Here is a 14891-nt window from a genome sequence, read left to right as displayed (position 1 = left end):
AACACCGCAGCCAGACAGACGATGTTGACAATGGAATTTTCAGAAAATTATTAAGATACTTCGATAGAAACATAAAATAGTTTTTGTTAGTATGATAAAGGCTTTACAATATTAATCAAGGGCAGAATTTGAAGGTATAATGGAAATTAATAAATCGGGCGTGCCTCGCTTAATGGAACAAACTTTAAATAATGTAATCTAGTAAAGGTATTATAGTTTGTACTTAGCATAGCCATTTTTTTTCAATGTTAAAACAAGACAAATAAAAAAATCGATACCCTTTTGTGCTATTACCCCAGCCAGTACTTAGGGCGTTTCATAAGGGAGGAATATGGAGTCGTTGATCAGGGCGGTTAATAAAGTGAAGAGAGCATGATGTTAGTCAACTTCTACTATAAAGCTATATATAATATATGGTACAACAAAAAGAAGAAATTCACGCGATATGGAAACAGTGATAATTATGTAGGATTTTGTCGAGGGTTAACAGTGAAATTATCAATTGTTGGATAAAATATCCAAAATAAAGCAAGGTTTGTTGGATTGAATTCTACATTTATTTATGTATATGTTAATACGTGACGCGTTTCGTCTTCTCAAAACATAAACTTCTTACTTAAACTTCTTTTAAAAAAAAATAATAATAAATCCTTTAACCACCCTCATTAATTCCTCTCCTTTCCTTCTCCTTCCTGCTAAATCTATTATTTTATACCATACCATTTTTTTAAATATCTGAATGTTTTTTAATAGTTTTATAACATAAATGTGGAATTATTTCATTGTTTTTTTTTAACGTAACTATTTTTGTTAATGTAATGTAATGTTTATAATTGTTAATGTAACTTTTGTTTATTATATAATTTTTTTATATGTAAGCTGTACAATTCCCGAACAAAGGAAATAAAATAAAAATAAAATTATCGAGTCTTTGATAATGTCCTAAGAAGACGAAACGCGTCACGTATTTAACATATACATAAATAAATGTAGAATTCAATCCAACAAACCTTGTTTTATTTTGGACATATTACCCAACAATTCAATATGGAGTTCTACCAACTGTCTGCAGTTACAATAAATAAGTGAAATTATCATCTAAACTTTGAACACATCTATTATTAATAAACCTACTATTATTTATAGATTTGGCATTCAATTTGTAGAACTCCATTTTAATTTATATATTAAAATCAAACACTGATTTTTAGACTCCGCTAAGTGTATTTTGTTGTTAAAAATACATAAAATAAAATTTGTGACAATTATTTCGCCTTTTTATGACATTAGTTTGAAAATGAACAAGGCGAAAAAAATGTAATGGTCCAAATTAAGTTTTTCATCACTCAATTTTTTTTCTTATTTATAATTTTTTTTATTTATTAACAAAATTGGATGGTAAATTTTTGTATACTGCATCTGTCTAGTTTACAAATGTCAAATATGATTGACGTACGACGCGGATTGCGAAAATTATAATATTTTCCTACAGGGTGATTAATTTTGCGCCACCCTGTATAACTATTTAGTATCCTTTTGTTGTCAGAATACATGAAATACACATGTCATGTATGTTTCTTTCTACTGGGTTCTTATTTTGATAGCTAAGTCTAACGTTTTTGACCTAATGCCAAAATATTTAAAAGCAAAAGATGCAAGATATGCATTTTAATTACCCATTCAATGAATTGTAGCAAAGAAAAATACACACGTAATGATCATATTCCAAAATACTACTTGCTACACTTTTTTGTGAAATTCTCAAGATGAGAGATAAGATAATTTGGCTGTAACCTATCGCTACATGTATTGCTGGGGGGGACAAATAAGTCGATATAACTGACAAAACAATTCAATAATCGAATATCACAAAATTTTCTTATTCGTGACATTGTACCCAATATTACTTTACCCATCCTTTGTATCCTACCTGCAGATAACCGTCTAAAAATAGAGACTTTCAAGGCAAAAATAAACCTATAAAAGAATATACAACATAAAATAGAAGTGATCTATACTTGATATAATCCTGAAGGCTTTTATTTTTGTATTAGTACATAAAGTAAACCCCTCTATAACGTTGACATAGGTACCACGTTATCCGAGGGAACTTTATATAAGGTTAATGTTTTTAAATTGTATTAGAATTTTAAATGACTCATTAAAGTCTTTTCCGCTGGTTGAATTTTAAAAATACAATTTAATTCATAACCCCATACAAAGTTCCTTCGATAACGCGGTACCTATCTCAGCGTTATAGGAGAGCTTACTGAACTGATATTTAAACACAGAAGATGAAGAATATGGAAGTCTGGTATTTACAGGGCTTGCTTTATCATAAGCTGGTTTGAGTGACCACTTTATACACGTGTAACATCCACATTCTACCACGATGGACAGATTTACTCAAATTTAGCAAAATTTATTTATCCTTCAATTGATACCTTCTTTCATATGTGATTTCTCGTCACCATCCATCTACATATGACTAAGAAAGTTTTTTTTTTTAATTTCTAAAAATTCAAACTTCAGAGTCCGCGACACTAACCACGGGACCACAACACGACACATGTATTTTTTTTATTCCTATGCTGTGAAACTGTTGGCCTCAAACATTATCGTCTCATCATTGATTTCGTATTGCGTAATTATGTGCACAAATAATGTGCTTATATTATGTATGTACCACACATTACGTACCTACATATGGCGAAAGAAGACCTTTGCCCAAAGTAAAATCTCGAATATTTAAAATAAGAATTCCATAGGTAAGTAGGTAGGTACTATGTGTTATGCAAATTGAACTGCAGTTATGAAAAAACCAGCACATCACTAGAAGCCGAACGAATTGCAAGAAATATTATTATAGGTTATGTACTGCGTGACAGTAAAAAAGTAAATTATGCATAAACCATTCTCGGGAACTACTGAGACGTTAGTTTATCTCATCGAGCACCGGTATTTAGGGCTGTGGCGGGAACAACGGCAAATCTCATTCGAGGTTTGTTGCTCAGTGTTGCCAACGGAAAATCGGTAGATGTGATAAATGCGCTTGAAAATGACAGAAATGAGCTAGGAACAGAAATAAATACCCGCATCGTTACCTCCACGCCAGTTGTAGCCTGAGTTATAATATTTATTAATCATACTTTTAAAATAATCAAACATATTTTGGTCATACAAGTAAATAAATAAAAATGTCCATTTCTTTATTCTAAATGGTCTAATGGCCAAACTAACAGTCGGACGACGAGCAGTCTAATCATCCACGCCTAATTTCTTGATTAAGTTTTGACTTTTCGATGAATTAGAGCGCTTCATTTGAATATGGATTACATAAGCTATGGCAGCACTGGTTTCATTTCAATTTTTTTTTTTTACTTTAATGAATTCCACTTTGATTAGAACATATTCAGATACATAATAAATAATTATAGTCAATAACCATCGTCAACAAAATATTGTAGAAACAAATATTTTCTTTATCTATAAAATAAATTTATACCACGTTTAAAATAAAGGTACCTATTTTGAGATATTTATGTTGTATTCGCCAAATGACTAATTTGATTAATAATGTGTAGGTACCAAAAAATGAATAAAAAAATTAAAAAATAAATATATTGAATGAAAGTTTAGTTATTGCCACAATTTTAGAGCGACCATTTATATTATATGTGAAATTTTGTATCCTATACCTACATTCAAAGGTCTATATTTATTATTTACCCACCTTTTTTTAATACCGTACGCAGTAGGTACCCACCATCGAAAATACAGATAAGTCCATGTAAATAAATTAGGTACTATAATTTGTGATAATTTAAAATTGTCTGGTATTTATAATATCGCTTTCATTGCAATATTATTGTCTGCAAATGACAACGTGTTAATTCATCGTTACCACTTTTGCAAAATGGCGTGTTTATGTTCACGACTTTATGTCGGTTCTTTTCCGTTTGGTCAAGGGTGAATACAAAAAGAATTTGTGCCATTGTTATCACATTGCAGACAAAATAATATAGTACCTACATAATCATATTACATTAAAATAAAAATATCCAATACCATTATACATACAAACAACTTTTATAAGATATACATTTTTTTCACACCAAATAGCGTTACATTAAATTGGCATTATTGATGATTGTGTGATCAGTTCAGATAGGTATCATTTCAGGTCTGAAGGTAACATCGATCTAAATAAATAATACTATTTTTTAATAAAAAAGGATTATTTACAAATATCTACCTACTTTAAAATGCAGTTGACATTCAAATACGGAAATATTGTTTAATTTGCATGGATGTTGCAGCTGCATACCTATTTAGATCAAATGTAGGAGAACAACTACTACTCTATCACACTGTCTCGCTGCAGAGGTAGGCAGAGGATATGGAATGCCACATATACTCTTCGCATTATCAACTTCGATGTATCTTGTCATACGGTTACATAGACTATTGATTGACATTGCCAGTTTTCACGTTCTGATCGATTTGGTAATGTCAAATCTTTCTTGCCCATTATTGCCATTCTCCCATTTCAAAGTTGCCATATTAAATGAGAAATAAGAATCAATTTATTGCATATTTGTTCAACACACTCCATAGTTTTATTCTTAAAAAATATATATATTGAACATATGCAATGTGCAACATATTATGCATACATCATTTATTACATGATAATACCACTTTAAACAAAAAATATTATTCTCAATATTATTAATATTTAAAGCATTTACTTTGTGGTTAGTCATTTTTACTTATTTATTTTTTTTACAAAAATGTTAATAAAATTAGTATATAACCACTCACCGAGATTTTTACGTCTACCGGTAAAAAAGATATTCTGAATACTTCAGAATTACCTGAAAACATTTCTAATGATTTAAGTCGTCTTTTCAACATTTGTTTAAACCAAAATTACTTTCAATTTAATAATAAAGTTTATAATCAAACCTCAGGCTTAGCAATGGGTTCTCCAATAAGCCCATTAGTTGCGGACATATTTTTAGATAGTATTGAAAATAGTATATTTAAATCTAATAATCAATTAATTAAAAACATATTTTTATGGAAAAGATATGTAGACGATATCTTTTGCATTTGGACAGGAACAGAACGACAACTAACTTCATTTTTAAAATTTATTAACACCTTTAACGATAATATTAAATTTACGCTTGAAATTGAAAAAGACCATAAATTAAATTTCTTAGACTTAACTTTAACAGTACTAAATAACACTATAGACTTTAATATTTTTCGTAAGCCAACTTATACAGATACGGTCATTAATAATAGTTCCAATCATCCAATTTCCCACAAACATTCCGCTTTCCACTCGATGATACATCGCTTAGTGAATGTCCCGTTATCCAAATCTAACTTTGACACCGAGCTTAATACGATCAAACAAATTGCGTTAAATAATGGTTATAATGTAGGATTAATTAATTCTCTTTTAAATAAAAAAATTAAACAAAGAACCTTAAAACAGTTTTTATATCCCAAAATAATAAATGATAATAATAATAATAAATGGAGAAGAATAATGTTTATAAATAATATAACGAATAAAGTAACTAAATATTTACCAAAAAATATAAGACCGGCATTTTATACTAATAATAATATTGGGAAAATCCTTTTAAATAATAAAGATAAAAATAATATCCTAGACAATTCTGGTATATACCAATTAACTTGCGATTCTTGTCCTTCGAAATATATTGGTAGAACGTCGCGTAATTTTAATACCAGAATAAAAGAACACATACGATGTCTAAACAATAATAACTTCTCCGAATTTGCCAATCACCTCATAGAATCAAATCACGTCTTCAAAAAAGACACGGGAGTAAAAATATTAAACACTAATAATAAAGGGTTAAAACTAAATAATATGGAGATTTTTTATATTAGGAAAGCACTTAAAAATAATATTCCTCTAATTAACAACCAAATAAATTTTACATATAGTCCATTGTTTGATTCGACATCGATTAAACACGATTCGTCAATATCCAATTCGAACCCCCCCCACTCCTCTCATCCTACAAGTATATAAATAGATTCGATTCCTAGTCTAATTCTAATATACGTTTAACCTCGGCTCGTAACGCATGTCTGTATTGAAAACTATAGTGCATGTTGGTCTTCGGGTCGACCAAAAATCGCATGTGTTAGACAATTTGTGTAGTTTTGAGTGTGTAAATGGTGCTATGGTGGTGAAGGGTAGTATTGTTTGCATGCTGTGTTAGTGATTGTCCTGACGAAGAGACGGGTACGTCTCGAAACCGGTAGACGTAAAAATCTCGGTGAGTGGTTATATACTAATTTTATTAACATTTTTGTAAAAAAAATAAATAAAGAAAAAATATTAGTGCTAATATAACACGTCAAAGATAATATCGTTACATATACATAGTGAAATGAATCGACAAAATAAGATAAATATGTAAAAGGTAATTTATTTATTTACGCCACTTGGTTGAAATCATTTGTAATTACTGCCCTCTATGATTGAGTAGATTGTTTTATTTATTTTTTAATTATTTATTTTTCTCGTGGTTTGCCATCTATGGTAGAAATAGTAAAGTATTTACTCGTGTTCTCAAAATACGTGGTGAAAGTTAATTACAGTAAAAATTATTTCGATAATTGTATATTTGAAATTAATTTTTTGAAAATATTAAGCAAAATGTACAATAGATAAATAATAATTTTTTTAAAAATTGTTTTTATAAATTTAAAATTTTGTACGGACAATTCTAGGTGGAACTGCATTTTACAAAATAAAACAGTGTATTGTTTTCATCAGGACACTTTTTTTTATATGTTGCATGCAATCAAATGCTATATTTATTTCTATAGAGTTCAATGAACTCAACACGATGTGATTTTTTTTTTAAACTTCAATGTACCTACCTAAAATAATAACAACAAAAAAATCTATAAACTCCAAATCCTGGCAACCCTCTCTAAAGCGGGAAAAGTTTGATTGGTGATACCGTGTGACAGTCTGACATTATTTTAAAACAAAAGTAATTATTATATTGTTCAGTTTGAGTATTTGAAAGAAAGCTTTACAGCTAATAAACTAATAAATATGTGAGTATAATACCCAAAACTAATTTATTTATTTCGCTAACATATTCCGATGATCAAATATTTTATAACGAAAAATTAATGTCTGAAATTATTACTGTCATTCATTTGTTTAATATACTTATATAAATATTTTTTTAAACTAGGTTTTCCGGGTTTCGTCATTACCGGCATCATTAGACTGGTGGGAGGGTAGACAAAATGTTATATACACAACAAGGCAGGGGTTGAAAGCCATAGTTTTATATGATTTTTCATTCATTCAATTTAAAATAAGTTAAATTGAATGAATTCAAGTAATATATAATAATTATTATTACAGATAACTTATTGTAAGGGTTTAAGTAGGATTTTTTTTAAATAATTTTATGATAGAAATGGATTTTTGTATGTATATTTAAATAAATGGGTGAATCAGGAACCGTTGGTTGATAGTCCTACTGCACATTTCGCTCACTCCTTTCAAGAACGTCATAAATCAAAAAACTTGATTTTTCAGGAGAACGTTTTTAAAGTTTAAAAATATAACACAATATATTAAAAATAAATATCAAGCCACATATTGAACTTTTTACTATGCAACAGATCTTTTTAGGTAAAACCTGGAGGTTTTTCCTCCATTTGAAAAATATTTAGTATATTTAAAAAAATAATTAAACAATACCTTTTCTTCAAAATGCAAAAACAACATTTTCTGCCCTATAGCGGGTAAATATTAAGTTAAAAATATGCATCTTTTTTCTGGGATAAAGTACATTTTCTGGACATTCCGAAAACATGCACAACTGAAAATTGCCAATTTTTTATTTATGTCGTTCTCGAAAGGAGTGAACGATTTGTATGGGGATCTTCAGTTACCTCTGAAACTCTCATACTTTATGCGTTTGTAATGAGAGTAACGCTTGGGTCAAAATTTTATTAGACTGTGATGATCTGTAGCACACCAATTATCCAAAATTAATACTTTTTGCATGAAAACTGGACTATGTACCATTTTATTAGTGTTTTCTTCTCCAATAGTTGATTCCACAATCACAAAGAGCTTTCCAGCATCCAGCATTCCTGTGTTACTCTAAATTAATACACAAAGCAATTTCACCTTGCTTTCTTGTATTTTACAATCGAGATAACACTGAATTATTTTGTTGAAGAACTTTATGTACATAATATGGGGAAAAAAATATAATTTTAATATTTTAAATGGGGGAAATAATAATATTTATAATTTATAAAGTGCTGTTTTCCTAAAATACTATCTCGAGGGAGTGAAATATATCGTAGGTGTACTGGCAAAAATTGTTAACTCGAAAATATGCAATTTTGACTTGATGATGCATGTTATAAAGTTTTCAACATTCTATAAACTGGCAAAATAAACTAAGTAGTTTTAAATGTCATTTATGTATTAATTTTAAATCAAACGCAGATTTTTTGAGTCTTCTAAATTGTATTTTACTAACAAAACCACATAAAAAAATTTATACTGTGACAATTGTTTCGCCTTGTTAGGGCATTATCAAACAAATGTTTTCATTTGAAACATTAGTTTGATAATGCCCTAACAAGGCGAACAATTGTCACAATATAAATTTTTTATATGTTTTTGATAATAAAATACAATTTAGTAGACTCAAAAAATCTGTGTTTGAATTAAAATTAAGACCTAAATAAAAATGGAGTTCTACAAATTAAACGCCAAATCAATAAATATAAAAATAAAATTAAAATTAAAATAAATTTAATGTCATATTAATGTGGTTTTAAGTAAATTCAACTTTGAGTTTAATAGCGGGTATATTATTCAGGCTAAAAGCTTTAAATAACAGGGATTTTCAGTTAACATTTTTTTAAGATATAGGAGTTAAAATTTAAATGGTAAACCATTATATTTATAAATATATTTTTTAATTTCTTACCTAGAAAAAATAAATCCTTTAACTACCCTTATTATGTTTTGAATATTGAAAGCATTAACTTTGTGGATCATATTGATATATTATTTCTCGAAATAATATACCCTTATTAATTCCTCTCCTTTCTTTCTCCTTCCTACTAAATCTATTATTTTATATAATACCCTTTTTTGTTTTTTTTTGTTTTTTGTTTAATCTCTGAATGTTTTTTAATAGTTTTATAACATAATTGTGGAATTGTTTAATTGGCATTTTTTTTAAACGTAACTATTTTTTGTCAATGTAATGTAATGTTTATTATTGTTAATGTAACTATTGTTTTATATAATTTTTTTTTATATGTAAGCTGTACAATTCCCGAATAAATAAAATAAAATAAAATAAAAATAAAATAAAATAATGTTTTAAAAACCCAGTAAAAAATAAAAACGCATATCACTTAAATAAATTTATTTTAACAAAACGTTTTCACTATGGCAATAGTGACCCTTTTCACATAAATCTTTTAAAGTCCTCAAATCACTGTTGATATTTTTGTGAAAATTGCCCTAGTGATGTATTTATAACAGTCTTACTTAGTTCACTAGACTTATAACATCGAAATGTAAGTATCGCAAAATAGTAATTATGCCGTCCACTTGAGACAGCGTGTGTCCAAGTGTGTGCCGAGACATTTCACGCAGCAGTAGCGTGCACCGCACGGCAAGCATGTGTAGTTGGAAGGAAACCCGCAAACTGCGCACAGATGTCGTTCTGGAAATCTGTAAAAATATTACACACTTTAATAAGCATATTAATGCGAACGAAAAGCCGTCTTAGAACCACCGAAACGAAGTCTCTACGACCCATTGTAGGCCTAATACGACAGAGTAAGAAACTCTAAAATAAGAAGAATCTGCTATGTCGAAGATGTTGTGCGGTGGGGAAAAGTAAGAAGACGTTCCTGGAGAGATCATGTGAGAAGAGCAAGTTCGGAACGAGTGGTGAGGATAGAAGCTGACGAATGCATAAGAGGTAACAGACCTCCACGAAGACCACCTAAACGTTGGAAAGATAGCTGGTCATCCACCTTCCAGGAGTGGACTCCGAAAACAACAGGACACAGTCCTAGCTAATGAAGTAGAAGAATAAGCATATCTTCATTGAGAAAGTCATACATTTCAAATACGTGGTGGCATGAATTAAGATGGATGTCAGTTGGAAGGAATACATTGAGACAATAGAAATGGCATAAATACATTATACCACGTTTTTACCTCCAGTAATCTTTCTTTATAATAGATTTATATTATCCACTGACACTTCGTGATGGAATTGCATTTTTAATTTATTATTAGATTAAAACCAATATTTTTAGCTTTTCCACTTTTTTATTTGACCAGCGACCGGGTTTCGTCGTTACCGACATCATCAGACTGGCACCAGTCTGATGATGTCGGTAACGACGAAACCCGGTCGCTGGTCAAATAAAAAAGTGGAAAAGCTAAAAATATTGGTTTTAATCTAATAATAAATTAATCTTTCTTTACTTCTACGCTTTCAAAAATGTTAATGGTCAACAAAAAATTTCTTTATATATGAAATGAATAAAATGTCATTAATTGCTAAAACTACTGAAATGCGCAATGGAGATATCTTGAAAGTTATTTTTTAAATGTGTATAGAATATATATAGAAATAGGACTTTATAGAATATAAGAATTTAGTAACTATTATACAAAAATCATGATTCCTTCAAAGATGTAAGTGCAAAATGTTAAAACGAAGAAATCTAAAAGTTCATAAAAACATGTAGCCTGAAAATATTTTTTCAAATAACATATTACTTACTTTGAAGGAGGAGCTTGAGCTGAAATATAATTAGGGGGATCGGGATTATATGCTCCGTCTTCTTCCAGTAACTGAGCAAAAGTTTTCCGAAAACGCATTTTATAATACTCCGCACTCTTTGTTTTTTTCCGTTTTGCCTTCACTTCATTAGTATCTTGGAATTTGGGGATTTTCTTGGACATGACGAGATCAGAATGAGGATCATCGTGGAAGTTATCCTGTTCTAGTGCCTCTAAAGCTTTTCTAGCTCTCCTCTTCCTGGATGCTTCATCCAATATCCTCTTCTTCTCCGAGTCCTTAATCCTACCAGATTCCCTCGCAGCCATCGTTCTGAAATTCGAAATGCAATAATTCCGCTAATTTACTGTCCTTTCTCGTGTAGTGGAAAGTTTATCTGGTCCATAAGGTCATCTATTCTCGCTTGTAGTGTCTCTACGATATCGGCAGATATAAACACGTGAGTCTCGTCTAGATCTTGCAAGATAAACTTTCTTCCCAGAGCGAGCGTTTCATCAAGATGAAGTAAGAATTGTTTCATGGCCTGATCGCTGTAACAAAAAAGTATATTTATATTATATTCATTTTTCAGCATGTCAAAAAGAAAAGGAGTAAGTGCGGATGAGAAAAGAACGAGAATGCTCGACTTGTTTTATGAGAGAAAAGAATTCTTTCAACTAAAAGTAAGTTTTTCAATTCAATAAATTATGTAACATCATTCTAAATGAGGTAATTTTCACTCGTAAAATTAAAATTGATTATTTCCTACAGGAGCTTGAAAAAATTGCACCAAAAGAGAAAGGTATTGTAGCTCAATCAGTGAAGGAAGTCGTACAAGGTTTGGTTGATGATGGACTGGTGGATACAGACAAAATTGGAACATCTATATATTTTTGGGCTTTCCCTAGGTTAGTTTACATATATTGAACACACTGTTTTTCATTTTTCTGCATTAAATATTTTGGTCATTATTCTAATTTGCGTGCTAATGTGCTTCCGATGTGCTTATTAATTTGTTTATTATTATAATTAAAATGTAACTTTGTTTTAAAATCTCTATAATCACTATAAAATCACTATTTATAGTGATTTTAAAACAAAGTTACATTTTAATTATAGAAAATCACAACGTTAGTGCTTCAAATATAAATTATATGTTTATTATTACTTTTAACAATACATGTTTTAGTTTTTGATGAACGTCTCACTAGGCAGAACCCATGACGAGACATTCATTTACATCATAAAAAATATTATTTTGAAATTACAAATATTACAACTTAAAATATAAAATAAGGTTATGTTAACAAAGTAAGTACAGTCTAGTAGAGTGAGGAATTGACAAGTATACAAGAATATTAATATAAGCTGATTTTCTTTGGGTGCGGTGACCAACTTTGAGCAGCTCTTGTATCCCATATCAAGAAGCCACTTGTTAACTTGTTTTTTTTAAATAATTTTTATTTATTTATAATTATATTTTATATGGCGCAGCATTGTATAGTTTGTGTGCCAGGTATATGTGACTTCCCTGACCAAATACAGTTACCATTTTGGTGCATTACATATTATTTTATCGGTGGAGCGTGTGCTTATTAGCAAATTTATCCTTACTTTAGATTATTTGTTTGATTCAAACACTTATTTTGTAGTATTTGAATAAAATAATCACACTAACACATACCCATCGTACTTTATTGATTTGTGTGTAGAATAAAGCCAACATTTGAATATGTATCTAGTGAATGAGATTGATTTAGTTTGTGTGTAGTCAATAAATGTACTGTGAATCACAATTTGCGCGTATGTATTAGTAAAAAAAATTCTTACAACATTTCAATTCAAATTGTTGATATATACATTTTAATATTATTTTTTTTTTCCCTGAGCGTTATAGGTAAAGCGCTGCTTATGTGTCTATATCAAATGCATACCTCAATCATTACCGTACTAATATTTCAAATATAAATACAATTGTCCTATATTTTTTGGTAATTAAGTAAGTATGTGACTATTTATTGATTTGGTGTTTAATTTCTAGGACTCCATTTTAATTTATGTATTAATTTTTTAATCAAACACAGATTTTTTGAGTCTATTAAGTTGAATTTTACTAACAAAAACACATAAAAAAATTAATATTGTGACAATTGTTTCGCCTAGTTATGGCATTTTCAAACAAATGTTTTATGTGTTTTTGTTAATAAAATACAACTTAGTAGACTCAAAAAAATCTGTGTTTGATTTGAAAATTAATACATAAAATAAATTAGTGACACTTGATAATTTCAGCAAAGCAAAAAATGAAAAGAAGCGTAAAGTTGATGAGTTAACATCAAAACTAGAAGAATGCAAAAAGAAATTACAAACGTCTCAAGAAACTATATCCAAAGAAAAGGTGAGAAGGAAAAAAAAATTAAGATAACCAACAAAATTCGAGTCTTGCAAAAATATCAGAATTATGTACATTTTGCACACCAACTAATCACCACAGTACACCCGTGTGCCGCGGCACACACTTTGCGGACCACTGTCTTAGATAGATTTATATTATCCACTGACACTTCGTGATGGAATTGCATTTTTAATTTATTATTAGATTAAAACCAATATTTTTAGCTTTTCCACTTTTTTATTTGACCAGCGACCGGGTTTCGTCGTTACCGACATCATCAGACTGGTCTGATGATGTCGGTAACGACGAAACCCGGTCGCTGGTCAAATAAAAAAGTGGAAAAGCTAAAAATATTGGTTTTACACTGTCTTAGAGGTACAAATATTTGATGAAGTTTATTCATTTTAACCTTCACATATCAGGCAGGAAGACAAGATGATGACCAGCGAAGTGATGCCATTAGAAGACTAGCAGAAATAAATCAGAAAAGAGCAGAATTGCAAAAAGAAATACAGAAATACTCTCACGCGGATCCTGACGTACTTATTAAACTGCAATCAGAAACAGTGGCAAGTTATACTATCCTTCCTTGAGAATGATTTATTTTTGACAATATCTTTGCTGGGTGAAATTAGTAAAAGCAATTTTGGAAATATGAATAGTTGCTAAGTATAATTTATATTTTGAAACATTAAATATTAGTTGTCTTTTTTTAATTATTTTAAATTATAATGTATTACAAACTAATTAAAAATAAGATGTAATATTTTTATGACAATAAAGATTATTTTAATGCCTAAATCCTTCTTGGTCAAACCCAAGACCATTCCCAGAATACTAGGATTGTATTTGGAATTATTATTATATAGGAATGCAAAAAAAACTCCAGGTTCGTGTTCCCAGACATGGAAATACTTAAAATGTTTCTTTTATCAATAATAATGATTAATTCTGTTAATAATTACTAACCTTAAAAAGCTATTCATCCTTAGGGATAGTAAAAGAGGATGAAATGCCTCTCATTTTTATCCTAAGCATATAATCATAGTACCTCATCTTACATTTTTAGTTGATAATTAAGAAATTAATGTATTGTGTTATCCGCTTTTAGGAAACGAAAAATGCCATAAATCGATGGACTGATAATCTGTTTGCAGTCAGAGGTTGGTGCAAAACAGTAATGGGATCTGAAGAAAACACATTCAACCAACAATTTGGAATTCCACCGGAGTTAGACTATGTAGAAATCAATTAAAACATGTTAATAAATTTATACGCGGGAAAATGTGATCATATTAGCATATTAAACTGTCTTGTGAACCCTATTGTGTTAATGTTATATGAGGAAATATGAAACAAAACACTAACTTATAGGTTATAATTTCCAGAAAAGTCGTCCGTGAAATCTGTCCCAAAATACAGAGTGTATAAAATGTTATATTTACCATTCAACAAGAACTCCTTTCATAACATTTACCATTGTCAAACATGAGAAACGCTTCTAATATCATGAAAGAAATTGATTCGTCCTTTCGGATGCCGCTGGTTTTCCGCCTTTTTCATAGATTAAATTTATTAATCATAGACTGACACTTGCGTATTGCCATTAGAAAAATAATCTAGAGCTAGATAAGTAC

The 14891-nt window shown here is 29.5% G+C and overlaps 3 protein-coding genes across 4 annotated transcripts; 1 reads left to right on the top strand and 2 right to left on the bottom strand.

The window, feature by feature from the left end:
• Window positions 1-5468: 5468 nt before the first annotated feature.
• LOC148311172 (meiotic nuclear division protein 1 homolog) lies at window positions 5469-14706 on the top strand. 2 transcript variants are annotated; one of them, XM_088257162.1, is made up of 6 exons: window positions 5469-6329; window positions 11452-11542; window positions 11631-11767; window positions 13152-13257; window positions 13677-13823; window positions 14366-14706. In XM_088257162.1, the coding sequence occupies exons 2-6, from the start codon at window positions 11453-11455 to the stop codon at window positions 14507-14509; spliced, it is 624 nt and encodes a 207-aa protein (XP_088113288.1). In that variant the 5' UTR covers window positions 5469-6329; window position 11452; the 3' UTR covers window positions 14510-14706. The 2 variants fall into 2 exon arrangements, with proteins under 2 accessions (XP_088113288.1, XP_088113286.1); XM_088257160.1 differs by lacking the exon at window positions 5469-6329 and adding an exon at window positions 7004-7122.
• On the bottom strand, window positions 9468-11188 carry LOC148311173 (zinc finger HIT domain-containing protein 1). Its single transcript, XM_088257163.1, has 2 exons — window positions 10863-11188; window positions 9468-9793 (listed from the first exon to the last, which is right to left on the bottom strand). The coding sequence occupies exons 1-2, from the start codon at window positions 11186-11188 to the stop codon at window positions 9658-9660; spliced, it is 462 nt and encodes a 153-aa protein (XP_088113289.1). The 3' UTR covers window positions 9468-9657.
• Tfb5 (transcription factor B5) lies at window positions 11224-14831 on the bottom strand. The gene is made up of 2 exons (XM_088257164.1): window positions 14700-14831; window positions 11224-11410 (listed from the first exon to the last, which is right to left on the bottom strand). The coding sequence occupies exons 1-2, from the start codon at window positions 14732-14734 to the stop codon at window positions 11224-11226; spliced, it is 222 nt and encodes a 73-aa protein (XP_088113290.1). The 5' UTR covers window positions 14735-14831.
• Window positions 14832-14891: the final 60 nt, after the last annotated feature.

Source organism: Brachycentrus maculatus, unplaced genomic scaffold (assembly GCF_059751285.1).
Source record: "Brachycentrus maculatus isolate JH-2025_06_01 unplaced genomic scaffold, ASM5975128v1 h1tg000071l, whole genome shotgun sequence".
In the NCBI taxonomy this organism is placed as follows: domain Eukaryota; kingdom Metazoa; phylum Arthropoda; class Insecta; order Trichoptera; family Brachycentridae; genus Brachycentrus; species Brachycentrus maculatus.
Note: the sequence above shows the minus strand (reverse complement) of the source record. Positions and strands in the feature narration are given on the sequence as shown.

Excerpts from the sequence above, each read along its gene's own strand:
- LOC148311173 (XM_088257163.1), bottom strand. The coding sequence starts at position 11,188 with ATGGCTGCGAGGGAATCTGGTAGGATTAAGGACTCGGAGAAGAAGAGG. Across the intron at positions 9,794-10,862 it reads GCTCAAGCTCCTCCTTCAAA|ATTTCCAGAACGACATCTGT; the intron begins GTAAGTAATATG and ends ATATTTTTACAG.
- LOC148311172 (XM_088257162.1), top strand. The coding sequence starts at position 11,453 with ATGTCAAAAAGAAAAGGAGTAAGTGCGGATGAGAAAAGAACGAGAATG. Across the intron at positions 11,543-11,630 it reads AAGAATTCTTTCAACTAAAA|GAGCTTGAAAAAATTGCACC; the intron begins GTAAGTTTTTCA and ends TATTTCCTACAG. Across the intron at positions 11,768-13,151 it reads TATTTTTGGGCTTTCCCTAG|CAAAGCAAAAAATGAAAAGA; the intron begins GTTAGTTTACAT and ends TGATAATTTCAG.
- Tfb5 (XM_088257164.1), bottom strand. The coding sequence starts at position 14,734 with ATGGTAAATGTTATGAAAGGAGTTCTTGTTGAATG. Across the intron at positions 11,411-14,699 it reads AAAGGAGTTCTTGTTGAATG|CGATCAGGCCATGAAACAAT; the intron begins GTAAATATAACA and ends TTTTTGTTACAG.